We start from the raw sequence: 23,147 nt of genomic DNA on the forward strand, positions 1-23,147 counted from the left end.
TGTATACTGTAGACAAACAAAATATTTAGTTTTCTTACCCATGCCAGGAATACGACATACACACCTCAAAGTAAGTTAAAATACAGTATTCTATTGTTTTTTATTTATTATTGTACAGTATAATAATATATAATGGTTGCCCCTCGTGAACAAGGATGGCCGGTCCAAGGGCCATCTAGGCGTGAATTTATTTAAGGTGTAGGAGCTGTCGCCAACACAACAACCACACCCTGAGTTAACAAAGTGCATGACCCAGTGCCAAGGAAGAGTCCGAGAAGACCGGACAACTCGCCAACTGCATTGGCTAACCATTACCCCGAATATGATCCGCAAATCATTAACATCCAGGTTCCCAATTACTGCTGGGTAGACAGAGGCAAATGGTGTAAAGAAACTTGCCCTTAGTTTCACCCTGCCCGGGGATCGAACCCGGGTCCGCTCGCTAGCGAGGCGAGAATGCTGACCATTGCACCACAGGTCGCCAGAGTACAGTATACTGTACAGTACAGTACTGTATTTAGTTTATATTTAATGTTTTGTTAATTCTATTACCGGTATACAGTACTTTGTATGTATACTTTTTCTGAGTTGGAACCAATTACCCAATATCCCATTGAAATAATAGATTCGGTTAATGAACGACTCTGTGGAGCCAATTGTGTTCGTTACTCGAGGGATATATATATACAGACAGACCCCGACTTACGACTGTTACGACTTATGACCGTCGGGACTTGCAACCGCCGCAGATTTAAAAAAAAAAAAAATTATTTTTTTATTTTTTATTTTCTTCAAATGACGCATGCATTTTCTATACCGAAACGTTTCCAGTTAATGTAGTCTCCATGAATAATTAGAAAATTATGGGGGCCCCATGTGCATTCAGCTGACTACATTAAAGGTAAGTGCTCAGTCACACTGTAACCATTCCTCATTATTCATTACTTTTACTGTACTGTATTTCATTGTAGATTATCTATTAAAAAAAAAAATCTGTCGGACTTATTTACCTGGATTTGGGTCCTAACCCCGTCTGAAGTCGGAGTCTATATATATATATATATATATATATATATATATATATATATATATACACAACCTTAATGACTTATTGCATTATAAACCTCTGTCACTTTCTTTTACTGCATGTACAGCATAATTGATTAATGTATTTGACAGCCAAGACCACTTGTTGACCAATGGATTGTATGCCATTCCATGCACCATTCGTGTCACAAACCCACCTGTGGAAGAGAGGAAATGTTTTCATATTCAGTGCCATAAATAAAGTGCTGTACTGTACTGTCAAGACTAAAGAATGGATTCTGAATCCTCAACAAGCCATAATATTACCAGATACAGTATACTGTATGTTCTACTAAAGTGGTCCCTCGGTTAACGAATGGTTCGATTAACGAATTACCTCCCATAAGGATCTTCAATTCGGTTAACGAACAAAACTTCAATTAACAAAATCCTTACGAACAACACGTTTTGTTGTGAGCATCAGCTGATCAGCTGATGGACTAGACTGCCAATTCAGTAATCTGTTCTATGTTTACATTCATTTCCAGTGGGGTAAATATCAAGAAAGATGAGCTCTTTAATATTTTTGCATTTTTTATATTAAAATTATTAGTCATTTAAAGATTTAGTTAACATATTGATAATAATATATGCAGTACAGGGAACTAGTTTTTTATGCGCCCATCAGCCGCTTGACTCAACCACCAGGCGTCCGTTTGGCTTTGTTGACAGTGGAGTGAACATCAATTTTGTTGGTGTCTTGAATATTTTTGCATTTTTACATTAAAATTATTGGTCATTCTGAAATTTAGTTAACATATTGATAATATATAGAGCAGTGCAGTGTTGATTTAAATAAAATAATCTTGAATTACACCTAGTGAACTTAAAATTTTATTGGTGAAATTACTGCTTCAAGCATGGGTCCCCTGAAAGGTGATTTTTCCTCCATCCCCACTTCCTTCTCCTCTCCCTTCTCCTCCACCCCCACTTCTAATTCCCATCATCATCATCAACCAGGAACCTTCTACATACACACCTCAAAGTAACTGTACTTTTGCATTTTTTTTTTTTTTTTACTTTGTATGTACTTTTCTGTGAGCTGGAACCAATTACCCAATATCCCATTGAAACAATGGATTCAGGTAACGAAATTTTCGGATAACGAACAACTCTGTGGAACGAGTTGTGTTCGTTAACCGAGGGACCATTGTATTTCATATCCTGTACTACACAAACAAGTGTTGTAACTTACAGGTAAATTGAATACTTGTACCATTAAATATCATTTCCAAGAGCCTTGGCTCATATTATTATGGAGCATTTTATTAATGAAGCAGCTGAAGTTTAGGAAACAATAATTAGCAAATGGTGAAACAATGGTCAAAATCTAAGGGTTTGGTAAAAAGCTGATAAGATTTTTTTTTTTTTTTTTATGGGGAATAGCCCACCCGGGCACAGGTTATCGACCCACAACGGGGTCTGGGGGCAAAAAAATAAGAGTAAAAAGAAATTAAAAATAGAAAAGAAAAAGATTATATTAATCTACACCACGAAGATGCCAGAAAACCATCTGTTTGAGGTGAGACAGATTGTATGAGTATGGAAACACAGAAGAAGGCAGAGCATTCCACAGTTTGGCTGTGAGAAAAAAGAATGATGTACAGTAGACTCTCAACTTACGCGGGGGTCACGTTCCTGGGACCCAGTGTAAAGCCAAAAAATGTGTAAAGTCAGAAACACTCCTAAAAATCCCTTAAATCGCCCTTAATATACATACATTTACACTAGAACTCATAAATCACTACTGTAGTGTAATATCAACATCTGTGCATAACAGCATTAATAGAACACAGACATTACCTGTATGTAGACAGACATGTGTTGTTGTTTTGAGATTATTCATCCCCTTCCCACATCACTGTGGGGGGATCGTCAAGCTCAGATAACCATACAGTGGAGGGTGTGGGCAGCTCAAGGTCACTGCAAGAAGTTGAGGGCATTGACTGATCTGCTGACAATTTTGATGCTGAGGTTTTCTTAAAGAACATGGTAATGGGAAGCTGTCGTTATTGTTTCTTAAGCTGCTGGAACATATTCTTATACGGAGCCATAAGGCTTGTAAGACCTTGTGAGAAGTTGATGCTGCATTCCATAGAGGGTTCATACTCAGACAATAAGTTTTTTAAGTGCTTGGCCACCTGAAACACTTCACTAAACTTGTGTATTTCCCAACATGTTGGCTCTTCTTGTTCTTCATCATTGTCGCCATAGCCGTATTCTTCGTCCGCTATCACTATTTCCTCCAACTCACCATCAGTCAGTTTCCCTGTGCTCTTCAATTAACTCCTCGATTTCCTGCTCGACCATATCTTCAAACCCATCACGCCTACAGCCCTGACCACCTTCACGATGTGCTTTACTTGAGAGTCGATCGTAGGGAATCTTTTGAAGTCACGCAAACAGTCACTCCACAGTGCCCCCCAACATGAATTAACCGACACTGGTTTCAGTGCATCCATGGCCTCCTTCACAAAACTGAAGCAATTGGCAATGTTGAAATCCTTCCAGCATGCCATAACACTCTTGTTAATGCTGTCCTCCATGGTGCTGCGAATGTGGATGAAGGTGAGGCGTGTGTACGCTGCCTTAAAGCACCGAATCACGCCCTGGCCAAGGGGCTGGAGGATGGAGGTGGTGTTGGGTGGAAAGAATATTACCTCGACGTCGTGTGCGAATTTTATGGCATCCAGGTGGTCTGGTGCGTTGTCAACGACCAGCAACACCATGAAAGGCAGTCCCAGCTTCTCTAGGTACCTCTTTACCTCGGGGATAAATCATTTGTGGAGCCACTCAAGGAAAAGCATTGCTGTCACCGAGGCTTTCTTGTTTGACTGCCAGTAGACGGGGAAGAGATTCTTATTTTTTCCTTTCAGAGCACAAGGGTTGGCAGACCTATAAATCAAGCCTGGCTTGATCATATGCCCTGCTGTGTTACCACATAGCAGGACGGTGACGTGGTCCTTCGCGGCCTTGAACCCGGGGGCCTGCTTCTCAGATTTAGAAATGTAGGTTCTGGTTGGCATTTTCTTCCAAAACAAACCTGTTTTGTCAGCGTTGAAGACCTGCTCTGAAAGATATCCATTTTCCTCAATCAATTTCCTGAATTCTTCTGGGAACACCCGTGCAGCTGCCTCGTCCGCCGATGCCGATTCACCAGTGAGTCTTAATATTTTTCAGATTGAAATGCTTCCAGAAACTGTTGAGCCAACCTGCACTGGTTTTAAAATTCTTCTCAGAGCTGGTGGATGCTTCGCCCTCAGGAACCTCAGATTTAAACTGGTCATAAAGACACGGTGCCTTCTCCCTGAGCACATTGCCGTCGATGGGGACACGTTTCTGGTTCATATCCTCTACCCAGATGTTTAATGTCTTCTCCACCTTCACCAGTTACATCTCTAACCTGGCTAACTACCTTAGCAGTAAATGAGGCACTTGTAGACACGGTTTCACGAATTTCCCTCTCCCGAATCTTGATGGAACTCACGCTTGATTAGTTCCGCCCGTACCTCCGTGCCATAGCAGCGATCGACAAGCTGCCTTTTATTAAGTTTTACACGGCCACTTTTCCTTCCAGGGTCATTACAGAGCATTGTTTCTTTGCTGGAGGACCAGAGGCAGAGGTTGGCTTGTGTTTGGGCATTATGAACGAGAATGAGAGAGGTTTAAGAGCACTAAATTGACACACATGAGAGGCAGCTGTTACTCCGACGATACAAGCGTGGCAACTGAGACAGACAGAGGTGACCAAGTGGGATGGCGGGGGTGGTGCATTTGGCAGGCTTGCAACCCATTTTGAAAGTTTAGAGTTTGAAAATGGAAATTGTAACCTAATTTTAATCAGCATATAGTTGAAACAGCTTAAGAAAAATATGCGTAAGTTGCGAGTCTACTGTACAATAACGGGTTAGTCTAGTGTGACCGACATCCACAGAGAAACGGTGGCCACCGCGGGCAAGATGAGTGTTACGAGCCCACGGCCTTGCGTGCAGTACACAGGATACCAAATCCACCAAACATTGCCCGTTAAATTACCTGTAAAAGAGAAAGTGAAGCAATATTGCAGATTTGCAATATTTTTCTGTGGGTCCAATGATGAGTTTAAACATCTTTCAATACATAGGAATCTACAAGACAATATTTAGATGCAATTTAAAGACTGAGAATTTAGATATTTGTAGTTCAAGTGTTGGAAAAAGTATGATGTAGAGTACAGTACATGCATATTTGACCTCCCCTCTGAATCAAAGGAAGAAATGAAGAACCAAAAGTTCCTTCAGATTAATGTGGAGGCTCTGAAGAGAAGCAAACCACTTGCCTTTTCTAACGGGTCCTTTAGATTAATTTAATATACAAATAAGGTCTGACTCATCCATCCACATGTTGAATCATGGTCCAAAAGCTACCATGGAATTGCAGTTCACAACATTTCCAACTTCCTCCACCATTTCAAGGCTGATTAGAGTCTAGGAAGGAAAGGAACAAATGTGTCTTTATACAGTACAGTATTACCCCGCTTTACACGGTTTCACTTTCCGCGATTTCTCATTTACACGGTACCTTGCCAGAACCGGACTTTCACTTTCCGCGGTGCATCTACTCATATACGCGGTGAAGTATAATTTTTTTTTTATTTAGCTCATAAAATTCATACAAATTACCCGGCCAGAATATAATTTACATTGCTGGAATTCTTACAATATGATGATCATTTTGAAGATAAACATCATGGATTTTGCATTAGACATACAAATTTTAGATCTAATGTAATAATTTGGTTTACACAAAGCAAATATTTTATCTTTTGTGCAGAATATATGAAGTTTACATTCAAAATATTCCCTGACCTGCAAGGAATCCAGAAATGTCAATTATATTATCCTAACTTTAGTCTGAGGTATTATTTATTACTAAACGTTAAAATCTAGTGTTTTCACCCAAAAATTAATCAGAGAGGTAGGGGCCAGTGAGCTGGGAAGAGGGGGGGGGGATTTGAGTCCATTATTTGAATGGACATTAACCTGGCGACTGTATTTCTCTTAAATATTAATTGTGTGAGCATACCATCATAAAATTTAGATGTTATTTTTACTACAACATAGGTATTGTGTCGGAAAAAGTGGAGTTTGGGGGTCGGGCCAGTCTCTATTGGAATTAATCCCATATGTTCTGTTGTTCACTTTACGCGGTTTTCACTTTCCGCGGTACCCTGTGGGTTCAATTGACCGCGTAAATCGGGGCACTACTGTACTAAGCTTTCAGAGACAGATTGAGTCTTAACAACACCAACTTCAAGGAGAGATGGCCCAGTTCCATCACCTAACTTGTTAAAATTGGCCTGTAAATAACTACAGTCTTCTCACACAACCTAACTGTAACAACCCTCCCACTGAAAACTGAAAGGTCAGATTTCTTTCTATTCACCAAGAAACCTGCCCATGTAATAAAATTCACTGCTATTTGAGTAACCTGGCAAGTTGATTCTTCAGCAGAACCTAAAATTAGGCTCTCATCAAGACTAACTCTTATTGATGGCAGTTTCATGAAGCCCTTGATATTACTGGAAATCTCTTCTGCTCCACAACTAAAATCATCCCAATTCTCCTAGGAATAGTAATGTGCCAATAAGATACCTTTGAATTAATGGATGTGAACCACATTCCTGCTAGAAGGCTCAGCCTATTTTGATGCTTTGTAGTTATCTGAAAATTCTCATCAGGGGCAGACTTTATGATCCATTTCAGATCAAGAATCTCTGTTGAAACCCCAAAGCTTTTAGGAACAGGAAAAGCCTGGAAATCCAGTACAGTACTTGTATGTAAATATATGAGTAGATTACTTATGCAGTAGAGTATCTCTGAAGAAGATTTAACCTAATTAAAGTAGTGAAGACTGTTTCATTAAAATATTATAAACAGCAATACTGTGCTAACTTTTTTCTAGCAGAAAGAGAAGGTCTTGTCGAGTAACAAATTTGTTCCAGTCATGGGTGCCAGTAGGGAGGAGATGAAGCATATACTCAGCAATGACAATGGCTCCTACCCACGAAAATGTTGTCTTGTTAATGGTAGTCAGAAAGATAGAACCGCCTGGCTGTGGGAAATATAAATGCTGTTATGGTTACATGACCATGCTAACTGTACATTTAAATTAAGCCAAGAAAATCTGTCAGGTCAAAATACTTGAATAATTATCCACAATGTGAAGTTATTTCTTCATTCTTTCTTCATCTTTTGCCACAAAATAATTCATACACTTTAATATAGTACTGTACTTTTTTAATTCCTTCCTTTAGCTTTTCAAACGCTTTCAATTATGCTCAAAATATCGCAATAAGAAATAAAAAAACTTTTTATGTGAAAATACTGTACAGTATAGCTAAGAAACTTTATTCATAAGATTTGAAGAGGCTTTTATAAACATTTCTCTTCAAAATGTCCGAAATAAGAAAATTCTCTGCGAAATCACACACATAAAAAATGTGGTTCTGGCAACTTGTGTACTGGTGTTGACAAACATATGGGTTGACCCTCAGGGTTCCTAGGAAACCTTCACTTGTACAAATATGCTGTACTGTATTGTACAATGCTGTAGAATTCCAGTAATACTAGAAAACATGAGATATGATCACTCCCAGCTCAACTATAACTCCTGTAACAGTATAGGAGGTAGCCAGATATAACCAGTTGCCAAAGCTGAGAGCTATTACTATATGTGTACATGTGCCCTACAAACCTAAGCAAGTTATAAATTAAGATTGAGAGACAATCCACTAATCCTCATCCAAGCATCTCAAAATAGACATATTAAGCATTTAATTGCGGAAAACAAGTGATTTACCTGAGAACTATCCAAACAGCAGGTGATGTGATGGGAAACTGAGAAATTAAGCCAGAGAGGTTTTTTTTTTTTTTTTTTAGGGGATTAGCCCACCCGGGCACAGGTCACTTACCCACATCGGGGCCTGGGGGGCGAAAATATTATTATTATTATTATTATTATTATTATTATTATTATTATTATTATTATTATTATTATTATTATTATAATAATAATAATGATAATAATGAATAAACATTTTAATAAAAAATACTATAATAATAATAACCATAAAAAATACATAATAAAAAAAAATATATCAATACTGTAGTGAGAAATGATTTATGTGTGTTGTGTTGTCAAAGTAAGAGAAACAATTGAGATCCTGAAATTGTGTGTGAATGAGGCAGAAAGTCAAATCAGCAACCTGGGACTTGGTCACAATTTTTGTGATGCCATATGGCAGCAGGGTCTACCATTAGACAACACATTATACTTCCAATATCTTCCCAGGTGGTAGTACCTCCTTGTTTGATAGCTGCCTCTTACCTACTACCTACCTACAGTAGTGTAACAGAAGACTCTTAGCTATCGACCTCCATTTTTAGGGGTTGTGACTGAGACACAATTGCTAATTCTCTTATTGCCCTAACTAGCTTTCTTAGATTCAGTAAAAGTAGTGTAAGGTAGGGTCGTTCACAGATGTTGCACATGTGGGGGCAAAGAATCACTGGACGCTCTAACATGATAGTGGGCTACCGTTCACCTCTCACTCGCCTTCACCATCACCGCTTAAATAAAAGGAGGTGCGTGACGACCCGCTACAAACATAAGCTCGATGACACAGTACATGAGTCACCTGATCCACTGTATCAGTTATAAAAAGTAATATGATGCAAACTAATAAAAAAAATTGACACATTTTATGGTGAAAATATCAATATTACTGTTCTTATACTAACCTTGATAGTGTCTGCACATGTGTTAATGAAAAGATCAATGGCATCAACATGTTCCAGGACTTCTGATGCAACCACTGCATCATACTTGTCATCAATGTTCTCTGCATGCTCTTCAATTGTACCATATATATACCTAAAACCAATATATAACATAGAGAATTAAAAACTGCTTACTAGCTATGGTTCCAAAGTTATACAACAGTGTAATATTACCCCATATTCTAATAAACACCACCATTCAAAATATATGCCACATTTCAGAAATTTTCATAAGAAAGTGAAAGGTGATTTCAGAAAAATAGGTAACCAATTCTAACCTCTTGGATTTTAACAAATTATGAACCTGAAGGCTGAGTTACGTAGAGAGAAAGTCCAGGAGTTTGCCCTGTTCATGAGCGTACAAGCAGGGTTATTGCCATGAATGATAGCCAGCTAAACAATGCAACTATGATCATCAACACAAGTGAAATATCTCTTGAAACCTCATGCAACAAGGGCATTTAAAGTTAAACAAATTTTATTTATTTTGTACTTCAAGAAAAACGATCCAATTTTCATTTGGCTTGGCAAGCGGAATAAGGAAATGAAAGAACAGCATGCCCTTAAAATTCGAGGGGGTTTGGTTTTGAAAATGGCTGCGAATAGCCAAATCCGCGAATATCATTTGCTGATTGAGGGGGGGAGGGTATATTTTTACTTGTAAGCAAAGAAATGTATATTCTCTTTATGTGTTTGCCCTTAGGACAATTATTTCTTTTACCTGTATTGTATATATGTGTTTGTGTGTGTGTAGAAACTACTACTAGTACTTTGCTGTCAATCGGAATCGAGTATGACGATCATCCAGCTATGATACAATGATATGAGTTATTAAGGATGTCACCTAGGTTAGTGAGTTTTAAGGTGACTAAAGAGGCCGATACGGGACTGGTAGGTTGCCCATGTTGACAACCCTTTATCCGAAATTCTGAAAACCTCTGAAAACCGAAAGGTTTTTTTGGTGGAGCAAAACTTTTTTTTTCCTTTTTTCTTTTAAACAGGGATTAGCCCACCCGGGTACAGGTCATTGACCCACATTGGGGGCTGGGGGGCAAAAATGTAATAGTAATAATAATAGTACTAATAATAATAATTATTATTATTATTATTCAAAGTAAATAAAAAAAAATACACAAAAATAAAATAATAATAATAATAATTATAACAATAACACTAAAAATAAAATAATAATAATAATAATAATAATAATAATACTGTAATAATAAAATAATAATAATAAATACAAGAATGAAAAAAAGACCAAAAGTGAGAAACACGACCTAGACCTATGAATTATTATTATTATTATTATTGGGGCCCATCAGGCCCCAATGTGGGTCAGTGACCTGTGCCCGGGTGGTTTGATCCCTGTATATATAAAAAAAAAACCTAACCTAACCATTCTGAAATCCGAAAATTTCCGAAATCCGAAATGCATCTGGCGCCAAGGATTTCGGATAAGGGAATGTCAACCTGTACTGGCATTTGTACTCTTGTCTTCCCGGCGAACTCGGATGATGGAACGTAGACTACGTTGGTGAAAGTTTTCAAGTGTCTTGAAGTGCCTCCTGTGTGTGATCCATGTCTCGCTGCCATACAGCAGGGTGGGGAGGACCACTGCTCGATATACGTGCAACTTTGTGGCTAATTTCAGCTCCCTACAGCTGAAGACACGGTTTCGGAGTCCTCCAAAAGCTTGAGATGCACATCTGATCCAATGCTGAATCTCTTCATCGATGTCCATGGTGGTGGACAGGTGGGAGCTGATATACCGAAAGTGGGGAACATTAGAGATGGTAGTAATTTTAACCTGGATGGGTGGTGGAGGTGTGGCTGAACCAGGGGCAGGCTGAGAGAGAATCTGAGTCTTACGTACATTCACCTCAAGGCCAAAGTGTGCATACACATCTGCGTAGGTGTTAGGATCTCCTGTAGGTCACGTTCAGTCTGAGTGACAAGGGTGAGGTTGTCTGCATACTGAAGCTCAGTAATGGAAGCTGCTGACACCTTTGTTCCTGCCTGGAGTCGTCTGTTGATAAGACCCTTCATCCGGTACTCAATGTTCACCCCACCGGCTAAATTGGCACTAGCATGAGTAAGTCAAAAAAGCCAAGAAAAAGGAAAAGAGAGTTGGTGCCAGTACACACCCTTGTTTAACCCCAGTTTGGATGGAGAAGAACTCAAACTGGGTGCCGTCGTGCAGGACACTGCTGTTCATGCCATCGTGGAGTTGCCTCACAATGGCGATGAATTTTGGTGGGCAGCCAAAACGGCTGAGAGTGCACCAGAGGGCTTCCCTGTTGACAGAGTTGAAGGCCTTGGTTAGGTCGATGAAAGCCAGGTCACGAAACTGTTCTCTGCACTTTTCCTGTATCTGGTGGGCAGCAAAGATCATGTCAGTGGTGGCACGTGATGGTCTAAAGCCACATTGGGATTCTGGGACAGCAGCAAGATCCCACGCTAGTTGCCACAGTTTGACCGATCTCCCTTGTTCTTATAAATATTGATGATGGAAGCGTCTTTAAGAGCTTGTGGGATTTTCTCCTTTTCCCATATATTCTCCAGGAGAGAGTGAAGACGGCTGGTAAGCAGAAGTCCTCCTGCTTTTTACACTTCAGCTGGGATTCCAACAGGCCCTGAGGCTTTGTTATTTTTCATCTGTTTGATGGCAGTAACTACCTCATCTAGGGATGGAGGATAGCTGAGGTTGGTGAGCTCTGGATGCTGAGAGACCTGCTGTGTAGTCAGGACATCCACATTGGTGTTTTGGTTGATCAGTGAATGGTAGTGCTCTTTCCAACACTGAAGGAGGCTTTCCTCGTCTTTAATTATGTAGTTACCATTGGATGAGCGGAGGGGGCTGTGCCACAAGTGATTGGCCCATCTTGTGCTGATCTGCAAATTTTTGTGTTTCACATGCTTTATTTTTAAACCAGTCGTTCTTTACATTGCAAAGTTTCCGCTGGGCCGCCGTTTTCTTCTTGCAGAAGGTATCAGCTTTGGTCCGAGACACACACACATACAATGCAGGTAAAAGAAATAACTGTCTTTAGAACGAATGGCTCCCTGTCCCGGCCGCGAAAATGGCGGCAACTTTAAAACTACCCACAGACATTCTTGAGTACATCCAGGGTGCCATCCGCAAATAACCAAGGACTGCGAATTGTCAGGGCATGCTGTAGTGTTAATTATTGGGTGTAAGCACAATGTACAACAGTTCATAAAGTGGCGCTGTCCAAAAATAATCTACTTCAAACTGTAAGATGACTGGAGTGAGGCCTTGTGGAAATTTACTCTAGTCAATGTGAAACAAGAAAAGGTGTGTGCACAAACTAGTGCAGCACCAAGACTTGATTAGCTCTCAAGCTTTAACTGGGAATCTTCCACTTGGCAGACCCATATCAATAGTGGGCGATGTGAGCAGAAAGCTGAACTAAATAAATTAAAGTCAGTTATTTATATTATTGTTTGCCCTGGATTGTAGCCAACTGACTTAATGGATAAACTCAAAAGTCTCCTCGTACTCTACCAGTGCTGTAGTCAAAACCGAGAACGAAATCATTCACAAATTTATCCTTTACGAATCACCTGGAGATTAGCTCCTCAAGTGCTCACCTATTTAAGCAGACTTAAGTTTAACCACCCAAAAACTATCTGGGGAGGTAATCTTTAGGTGGACCATAAAGGCAAAAATTTTGAATGGTCCCTGTCTCGAGTATATCACTCCCTTGTACACAATAAATCTATAGATACTGAAACAACAAAAGAAAGGTTATACTCAGGCTCACTCAATATTTTGGCTAACTCTTGGGTCTTTGTCAGCATGCAGTCTGGCAACAGAAATATTCTCCTTTGCAGCATCCAGACCAACAACTCTTGCTCCCAACCTTGCTAGGGGCTATAAAATAGTAAGATACAGTATTACACCAAACTTCTTAATTCTATACTGTATATGAAGAAGTAGTACAGGGGGTCCCCGACTTAAGAACGTCTGACTTACGAACGCCAGGCGTTACAAACGGGGTTAAACTTGAAATTTACAGTACAGTCATCCCTTGGTTATCAAGCCTAATTGGGACCGCGCCGAGTGCGTGATAACGAAAAACGCGATAACGAAAGTACAGAACCTATGGGATTTATTCCAATTGGTTCTAGGCACCCAAGACCCAACCCCAATTTTATGACCATTTGACCCACTAAAGATATAGATAATGTTATGGTAAGTATCAGAAACACACATAGGCATGGCGAGGTTTATTACAAAGTGATGAAAAGGGTATGCTCAATACTGTAGTCCACAAAACATGTAGCTATGCTTTCTTTATTTGAGTCCCCCGTCTGAGGAGTCCATTTTCTCATTGCTTCAGGAAGCCTGAGTCCTTCGTTTTCTCTCAATCTTAGAGTGCACCCATGACTTCGTTATTCCTTAGTAATGACACAGAATTTGAAATTGCAACTGGGGTTGCAATTGTTGAGGCAACTTAGATATGTCTGATTACAGCAAATGTGTTATTGTCAAATTGTAGGTGAAAGATTTTATCCTCAATAGATGTAGGTGAAGCAAATGGATGAAAACACCTGGAGGCAAATGCGTGATAAAAAAATTCTCGGCTTGAAAAATGCGCTATAACAGCAGGTGTGCAGATTTTGATGGAGGCGTGATAACGAAAATCGCGATAACCAAGTGCGCTATAACCAAGGGATGACTACATATTTTATTTCCCTGATGACTTATTTTTTACTCTCATTTACTGTATTTCTCCTTTTCTCTTAAATTAAGTGATTTTAGATGTACAGTATATACAGTAAGGACTTAGGCTATGATATAGTGGGATTTTAAACATTGTTCTGTAAGTACGGTATGCACATGTGTTCCAACTTAAAAATGTCCTCAGGAACGGAGCCCATTCGTAACCCGGGATCCCCTGTAAATCTAATTATCCAATAATTCTAATACAGGTTGTACCTCTCTAATCCGGCAACCTCGGGACCTGACCGGTGCCGGACCATGGAAATTGCCGGACCATGGAAATTCACCCTTTTCCTGGATAGATAGTGACTTGTGCTTATGCTTGAAAGCACTAGCACCACTTTCTCTGCATCATGGTCTCTTTGAAGACATATTGAAGGGTTAAATGTTGTATAGTAGCTTCTCAAATTTCGCGAGTTTTTAATTCTTAACGTATTTTATTGGAACACACAAAAAAATAAATAAAAAAAAATTTTGACGGCGGAAACTTGAATTTCGACGGGTTTGAACGGCCCGCCAACGTGCAGACGACGTGCATAATCGTGTAAACAGCGTCATTTCTCTTATGTACAAAAGATTCATTATTGTTTATTACTGAATGTCTTTTTTATTGAATTAATGTTTACGTGTGCAAAATGAGCAATACAATTCATTAATAATACGTAGAATATTGAAACACACGAGGAAATGACACAGCAGTGTTTTCGTTGATTACAAAGCCAGTGACTGACTGGTTCTACATATAAAACTGAAGAAAATAAGACCTTGGTTGTAGCTGTAGTAAAATTAATATGGTTGTTTTAAGTAATATTATTCAATGTTAATAAATGGAACAATAGAAGTAGCTAACGATAATGGTAAAGAAAAAAGAGAGATCGCGTATGTAAGTGCGCATGCGCACACATGAAAACATATCGTCATTACTTTACATAAGAATATGAAAGCAACACTTATTTACTGTTCATATATATTTTAATTAATGTTTCTGAATTTGTTTATATTGAATTAATGTGTGTGTGTGCAAAATTAACAATACAATTTATTAATAATACGTGGAATATTAGAGGAGACGAGACGGCTGCCGGCATTGTTTATGTTAAAGCTTACGAAACCAGTGACTGATTGGTTCTACATATAAAACAAGAAAATAAGACCTTGATTTTAGCTGTAGTAAAATTAATGTAAAAAAATTAATATGGTTGTTTGAAGTACCTGTAATGTTATTTAATGTTAATAAATGGAACAATATAAGTAGCTAACCATTAATGGTAAAAAAAAGTGAGACTGCGCGTATGTAAGTGCGCTCATGTGAAAACATATCGTCATTACTCTACATAAGAATATGAAAGCAACACTTATTTACTGCTCATATATATTGAAGGGTTAAATGTTGTACTCTGTATAGACAAACAGAGAGAGTGAGGGAGAGAGCAGCCGAACTGCCGGATGTAAACAAACCTTAATTTCCCGCGGCTGTGTTTTTTTTTTTTTTAAGGGGATTAGCCCACCTGGGCATAGGTCACTGACCCACATTGGGGCCTGAGGGGCAAAAATTTAATACTCCTGTAATAATAATTCAGATAAGAAAAAAAAGAAAAAAAAGCTGCCTATCTACCTATTGGACAAACTAAAATCGTTCCGGACCACGGGAGTTTCTGGACCACAGAATGCCAGACTAGAGAGGTACAACCTGTAGTTATTAACAGCTTATATAAAAAAAATCATATTAACAAAAAAACATGAGAAATTACATGAAACTGTATAATTAAATACCAGGTAAATTTACTCTAAATAGTCTATAAGATTAGTATGGTAGTATTATCAGTAGCTCACCAACCCTCATGCAATTAGATATCATCATCCTCAATACACTGTACAGTGACCCCTCGTTTAACGAACACCTCGGTTAACGTAATTTCGATTAACGAACTGCCTTCCATAAGGATCTTCAATTCGGTTAACGAAAACAAATTCGGTTAACGAAGTTCTTACGAACCAACCTCAACATGTTTTCGCTTGCACTGACCGGGCAACCAGCTTTAGTATCAGTCCGCCAATACATTAATCGGTTCTAGGGCTTAAATTTACTATTTTAGTAAATATCAAGAAGTTTATACTATTCAATAATTTTAAAAGTTTAATATTCAATTTTTTAGTCATTTTAACAATTATTGAACATAATTGAAGGTAAAGTGACTAGTTTAATGCGCGGCATCCAACCTCTTAACACAGCAAACAGGAGTTAGTCTCTCTCTGTTTTCACTGGAGGTAACATCTTGCTTGAGACTCTCCAACTAAATGCTTTTTTCTGTGTTTCCAAGCAAATTATTGCAGTGTTGATTTAAAGAAAATAATCTTGAATTACACCAGAGAGCTAAAATTTTATGGGTGAAATGGCGCCATGGGGTGACTTCTCTTCCACCCCAATGCCTTCTCTTCTTCCTTCTCCTCCACCCCCATTCTAAATCCCATCATCATCATCATCATCCAGGAGCCTTCTACATACACACCTCAAAGTAAGTGAACTTTTCTACCATTTTTGTGGAATTTAGGAAATTTTCGGTGAGCTGGAACCAATTACCCAAAAACCCATTGAAACAATGGTTTCGGTTAACGAACTTTTCGGTTAACGAACTTTTCGGTTAACGAACTTTTCGGTTAACGAACGACTTTCTGGAACGGATTGAGTTCGTTAACGGAGGGGTCACTGTACTGGTATTATGTTTTCTGTACAGTATCCTTAATCAGCAAATGGTGTCCATATTTATATATCATTACCTTGTGTTATTTTTCCTATGTTGTACAGTAACTTTCCAATAAATAGGACACCATTCACCATATTACTGCATAATGTCAGTGTTTTACCAAACATTCTTCATCCACAATCGGCTTACTATGCTGTCATTTTTCTTTCTTTGGCAATACTTCATCTTGTCCAATCATATGTTCATCTTTTCCAATCATACATCCATCTTATCCAATAATACATCCCTCTTGTCAATCATACCTCCATTCTGTCCAATCATATGTCCATTTTATCTATTTATACCTCCACCTTGTCCAATCACATCTCCATCATATTCTACATTTTATAACAACTGAATGACCAATGAATATGCTTTCTTACCTCACACAAAATGCCTCCTCCACATCCTACATCAAGAATCTTCAGTCCTGTTAATGGTCTAGGGCCATCGATGTATTCCTGCTTAGTAATTCGTGACTGCACCAAGCCCTCTCGAATCAAGGAAACCCTTAAATGCAAAAATGTACATTGTGCTATGGTACTGAAAGAAACACAAGGGATTGATCCTGGATTGGGCGACTCATGTAAGCACAGACAAGTCTAAAGTAGTAGTTTATATCTTCCTGTCATCTCCAGAGACTTGCTGAATACAAAAACTACCATGAGAAAAAGGCTAGAATTATTGGAGGGGTAACACACCTTCCATCAGGAACAGAGGTAAGTAGGGAGCTTATACCCAGTTTGGGGTAGACCCAGAAATGGTGTTCTATACTGTAATTAAATAAATGAGGACTGATGAGTACAAATGTTATAATGGTAACAAAGACTCACAGCCTTCACTGCTGACTTGTCTGTCCATCAGGTCTCATTTAGAGATTACTGTACTGTACGTACTTCCAGTCACTAATCAGGGTCCTCAGAACTTGGATTTTCAACCAGAACTTGTTTGACCATGAGTGAATCACCAAAGTCAGACATGAAACTATGAATAATTCTCTGATACAAATACTGTAATGTAATTTTGACAAGTGATTCAGTAAAAAAAACCGAATACTGCACAATACTGGAAATACCAAAAAAATATAAAATTCTATTTCATTATGAATTGCCAATTGTGTTAATATAAATTACATAGCATCAGATAACTCATAAAAAGCTTAATTATCTACCTTAATCTATTGAGAGAATGTAAAGGTTTACAATCCCCTTGTAGGTCCCACCAAGAGTCTGCCATTGCTCTAAACTTTGCTACCTCTTCTTCAATATATGTAGATTTTGATCTACTATTCTCATTCTTGCTGTTTTCATCTGAACTTGAATTGCCATTGCTGTATTCATCTGAACTTGAACTGCTGCTACTGCTGTATCCTTGTGAACTTAAAGTACTTGATATACCAGCAGTATCCGTATCACGCACACTGTTGGTAGCAGGATGCCCAGCCGATGACTTTTGAGTGCTAATAGTGCTGGGTTGCTGACTGTCAGTAGTAGTGCTGCTGATAATGAAAAACAATATACTTAAGCAATTGTAATCATCTATTTCTTTTCTCATAACAAACTAACCTTTCTGATATCCTTCTTATTTCTTAAGACAAGTTTCTGCTATTGTTGCAGTATTTTTAAATGCTTATTACTGATGTACAGGTTGGGGACCATTGGATGCCAGTGTTGATCAAGTCTGGTCTAAAATGAACTCACTCTCACTGTCTTCACAGCATTCATTGGCAAATTACTTCAAAATTTCACAACACTGTAGACCAAGGCTATTTTAGTACAAAAGGTGGCAACGTGGCTCACACTTGACTCAACTGCCTTCTCTTCTCCAAATATAAAGTTAAGTGTCCATTCACAGCTTGGTGAACTGTGGATGTCCCATGCATGAACCATCGACCATAAGGACAGGAGACAAATGCTGTATCCATTCAACTGTCAAACCTACAAAAATGTTAAGTACAGTAACATTGCTTTAGAAGCATTTCAAATATCTACAGACACTAAAATTTACCTAAAAGAGTTGATAGTTTTAGAGGAGGCAACAGGAGTCAGCAACCATTGTAAACTCCTCGTGGTGGTCACTCCAAACACTTGTTTTAACATCATCCTCACTTGCTGGAGACTTCTACAGTAAGAATAAAAAGTAAGGAAGTTGCAATTACTTCACCATTTATTTCTATTCCTGAGATATGAAGCAAGTTTTCTTCTACAGAGACTTTTTGTTAGGCATGGTACCTCATTACCATGAATCCTATGTTTTAATTATTCAAATAATTTCTATGTAACATACTTTTTCCTTGACTACCTTAAGAAATCCCAAAAGATGAAGAGGATTTGCAATTAACGTAATTTTATTTTTCGACATTTCTTGTTATAAATAATTCTGCCCTGTCCACCATGACATCATTTGTGAAACTTGAACTGTTGACAAATACTTTCCAACACGGGAACCAAAGTGACCAAACACTTCCCAACATCCTTTCCAAACCTAACCTAACCTAAAACAATGCAATGGACCACCCTAGGATAGGTAAGTTAGGTTGGTTCATCTTATCCACAACAAATAATATAGTAATCTTAACAGTCATTGGAAGTGTTCATACGTAGGGAATGGTCACTGGAAGCGTTTGAGTGGTATATGAAACACTTGGTAATCCTGGAGCAGATGGCTTACACCAAAAACCCTTTTTCAATTTTATGATATGACAATGCACAGAACCTAATAGAACCTGACCTAACCAACCAAAGAAACCTACCATACCTTATGGGTAAAATTATTGTTTTGGTCATCCCTATGTTTTTCTGATGGTTTTTGATGTGTTTTGAATGATTTTGATCTAACCTAACCTAACATAGTCACAGAACCCAGAAACTCTATCTAACCTAACCTAACCTAACCTAAATTCCTAAGATTCCCCAGATGACCGAAACGATTATTAAGACACCTTATGATCATAGATAGATAAAAACTAAAAAACTAAAGGTCAATATTTAGAAAATGACACTAGGCAACTGAATATTGAAAATGGGTTTTTCTAATGTAAATCATCATGTTAAATACAAATATGACATTCATTGCCATCGAAAAAGGAAGGTAAAACAATGAAAAACAAATAATAAAAAACCTAACCTAACCTAAACCCTAGTGCATAAGAAATTTACCTTAAGTAAGAGATACAGGAGGATAGAGTGATGTGACTTGAATGAGGAAGTGGTGTCTTCGTCAGTATCCGCCCCTTATTACAGTACCATGCATTGCAATCTACACGGTATTGACACTGAATTACATCTCAGACACTTTACAGATGAAACAAAAACACTGTGAACCCTAAAAATGACAGCGGCTGCTTCTTCCTTGTCCAAAATGCGCTGAATAATGCAGCAGCCAGCCAATGTACAGTCAGCAAAATATTATTATGCACCTTTACAGGTTCCTACAGTATGACACACTGAACCCAGAATTCTGAAAACAATTATTAGTCAAAGTGGATGTTGGTAGCCCTGGCTTCCTGAGTTACTAGTTACTCTGTAGATAGTATTTACCATTAGGTGTTTCAGTGTGTTTGTGTGTACAATGTGTTACAAGATGCAAATAGAGCAGACACAAAATAATCGAATTAATATTAAAAGCAATTGTCATTGCCAATTGGTATTGGCAATATAAAGGCCTATGAGTGAATGCTTATCATTATACTATTAGTGTAACAGACGTAAACACACAGTCACGTCTTTGACAAGCTGATAAGGTTCTAGCATAGGTTAATGATATGCAGTAAAATGGTCATTATTTTAAGGTAAACACATTTTTGGTGTGCAAGACGAGGTTGATATTCATGGCAGATGGAAGATGGGGTATATAATTATTACAACCATAGTACAGTATATAAACACAGGAATTGCATTCATTGATTCTCACATAAAATATGTTCAAATAACCTAACCTAATCTAACCTTACCTATGATAGGTAAACACGTGTAATCTGTGATTGTCATATTATTTCTATCAATATTTAGTGCAGGCACCCCCTATGTCAATGAAGCAATTTAGCCTGTTAGGCATGGACGCACACAAGTTCTGGATCAAGGCCTGGCCGGCCGTGCTTCTCATATCCTCCCATATCTTCCGTAGTCTACGGACCCGACCTGACCTGACTACCTGAACACCAGGACCCTAACCAACCTTATAAAAGGGGGTGGGGTTAGGTTTATCATTTACAAAGAATATGATAACAAGTTTATGTCATTAACATTATGCTATTCAACATCTTTATATGTTTTCTTTATATGATGATCATTAAAAAATTATTTATCACTATTTTGGGTTTTTTATCATAAAACTCTACTATATAATAAATAATACTATATGATAATACTAAATTGCAGCCTGCAGTGTAGATATCCCAGGTAGACCGCACGCTGTAGTGTAAATGTCACAGTAGACCGCACGCTTTAGTGTAAATGTCCCAGTAGACAGCACGCTATAGTGGCACCAGCCTGTGCCTAAAAAAAAAAAAAAATCCTATTTAACCTGCAATACCATTCCATAGTATGTTTCCAGGGATGTAATTACTACAATCAATCAATTACCATTCCATAGTACAGAAACATAATAAAATAGGTAAATTTTTACTTTATGACACGAGTCCCTAGGGGTTGACCAATATGTTTTTCCAGTGTATCTTGATGTGTTCCAAACGAATCTGACCTTCATTTTTGGGGGAAATTGCTCGTTTTTGCCCCCACTCCAACAATAATGGGGGAGAGCCTGGGAAATTGGGTTTTTTGGGTGGGAGAGAAACAAAAACGAGTCATCTAACCTAACAAAACCTAACGTCACCTCTAGCCGGGGGATTCACCCCCGGACCCCCGGTAGGCCTACCTTAAACTAACACAAATGTTTCAGGAGTTAAAAACTTTGGGGTGCGCCATGTCCGAAAGTATAATACCTTAGTTAGAAATGGAAGGACCAGGGATACTTAAGAATTGCATAGAATGATCGTCTTTCTCGTAAAACTCGGCAATAAACTTAAAAATAATCGTAGGAGCACAAATAACAACCAACCTCCACCATGGCCATTGTGAGACTGGTAAATGAAATTACCCAGGCTGCTTCCTTTGAAAATAATCAAATGTGATTTGTCGAAAAAACTCGCGTGACGATATCGATACATCACTGGTTACGGCTGGATGACGTCAGTCAATATTGCTCATGCGGGATGCGGCAATAACATCTCCTCACAAAGACAAAGACTGAAACCTACGTAAAATCAATTAAATAAAATTTGGTCGCTAATATCCATTTCCGCCATGTATACGTACAATATATGAGGTTCAAAATGCTCAGAGTAGTGAGATCTAAATGTGTCGGTAGTTTATAACTTTCGGGCGCGCTATGTCCTAAGGAAAATAATACAAAAAATTGGTTATAATCAACTACGATAATTGCTAAATAAATACCATAAATTGATTTCACGTGTTGGGATAACAAAAATTGGCTTTTAGCATTTTTGTTTTTTTAGGTTACCCCTAGTTGCATCTACCTACTGTTTGTTTGTGCTTGTATAATACCTGCACTGACTATCCACATTCCGTACTAACGTGAATATGTATGACGATTCTACTTCTGCACTGTTATAAAAGTGATAAACAAAGTCACACTACAGCCAAAGGAACATTCATTGGATCAGTACATTTCTGAAAACTGGAAAATAAATACTGAATATGTTAATTACTTTGCTGATATATTCTCCACGTCTAATTCTACAGTTTGAGAATGTCAAGCAAACAATACAGTTTTCCAGAAGAAACTAACTTACACCTACTGTACTTCTGACCGCACAGGGCAAACTAACACTAACTAATGTTAAATGTGTACCGCGACCACAAGCCGTACTGATTTATTTAAAATTTGTTTTATTTAAGGTAGACTAAATCAAATGTCATAAAATAAAATTACAAAAAGAAAAGCTCCACCTAGGATTGTTAAGAAAGATTAGTTAAGTTGGTTATGTCGTGTTTAAAAAAAATTTGTTTTTGGTATTCTTTTAACATCGTACAATAATACAGGTACAGGTACTTCCAATACAAAAAAAATCCTTAGCTATATTTTAAATAGTGTTTTTAGCGTTGCATCAATTTGGTAGACCTCATTCTTTTACTTTTTATCCTGTTTATTCTCATATATCAAATTGATTGAATATATAGTATTAATTAACAATATCTGATGTACTACACTTTCGAGGTTATTATTAAAAAATAATGGTTGATATTTAGAAGTTGCCAACTTATATAAAATTTTCAACACCCAGTGCTGGATTTATCCTGAGGCAAACGAAACAGTTGCCTCAGAGATCCAATTTTTTTTAATCTTTAATATTTTTATTGATTTTATGAAGAAAAAATATATGTATACACACACGCATACACTGTGTATCAATGTTGCCGGTGTATACCATTCTCGTCTGCTAAGTGAACTAAAAAAGCGCGCGAAGTTCGAAGGGGAAACTGCGAATTCATAGTTAAAGAGAGTGCAAACAATAAGTTCACACATGTTTTAAGGAGGAAAATATAAAATAAATGAAGAATAGAAGATGTATTTATTAAAGTTAAATAAAATAGTAACTAATTTGTTCCGGAAATTACATACAAGTCTCTTCAATGATATATAGTTTTTAGCATACATTCACGTAATTTTTCCTTATCACATGGCAGTTGCGAGACTGATAGAGCTATGGGAACCTTTGAAACTATA

The 23,147-nt window shown here is 38.0% G+C and overlaps 1 protein-coding gene across 1 annotated transcript; it reads right to left on the reverse strand.

The window, feature by feature from the left end:
* Positions 1–1,057: 1,057 nt before the first annotated feature.
* On the reverse strand, positions 1,058–22,231 carry LOC121862891 (ubiquinone biosynthesis O-methyltransferase, mitochondrial-like). The gene is made up of 9 exons (XM_042361286.1): positions 22,213–22,231; positions 19,559–19,658; positions 18,408–18,521; positions 17,572–17,898; positions 16,784–16,910; positions 12,695–12,804; positions 8,868–9,000; positions 7,020–7,179; positions 1,058–1,244 (listed from the first exon to the last, which is right to left on the reverse strand). Exons 3-9 carry the CDS (start codon positions 18,500–18,502, stop codon positions 1,117–1,119), a joined length of 1,080 nt encoding a protein of 359 aa, XP_042217220.1. The 5' UTR covers positions 18,503–18,521; positions 19,559–19,658; positions 22,213–22,231; the 3' UTR covers positions 1,058–1,116.
* Between the last annotated feature and the right edge of the window lie 916 nt (positions 22,232–23,147).

This window comes from Homarus americanus, unplaced genomic scaffold (genome assembly GCF_018991925.1).
Source record: "Homarus americanus isolate GMGI-L3 unplaced genomic scaffold, GMGI_Hamer_2.0 scaffold24922, whole genome shotgun sequence".
Taxonomy (NCBI): domain Eukaryota; kingdom Metazoa; phylum Arthropoda; class Malacostraca; order Decapoda; family Nephropidae; genus Homarus; species Homarus americanus.

What these genes read in the sequence shown, in the direction of transcription:
- LOC121862891 (XM_042361286.1), bottom strand. Translation starts at nt 18,502, where the DNA reads ATGATGTTAAAACAAGTGTTTGGAGTGACCACCACGAGGAGTTTACAA. An exon ending in CATTCTCTCAATAGATTAAG is followed by an intron (nt 16,911 to 17,571) that starts GTAGATAATTAA and finishes TTTGCATTTAAG; the next exon opens with GGTTTCCTTGATTCGAGAGG. An exon ending in AGAGTTAGCCAAAATATTGA is followed by an intron (nt 9,001 to 12,694) that starts GTGAGCCTGAGT and finishes TATTGGTTTTAG; the next exon opens with GTATATATATGGTACAATTG.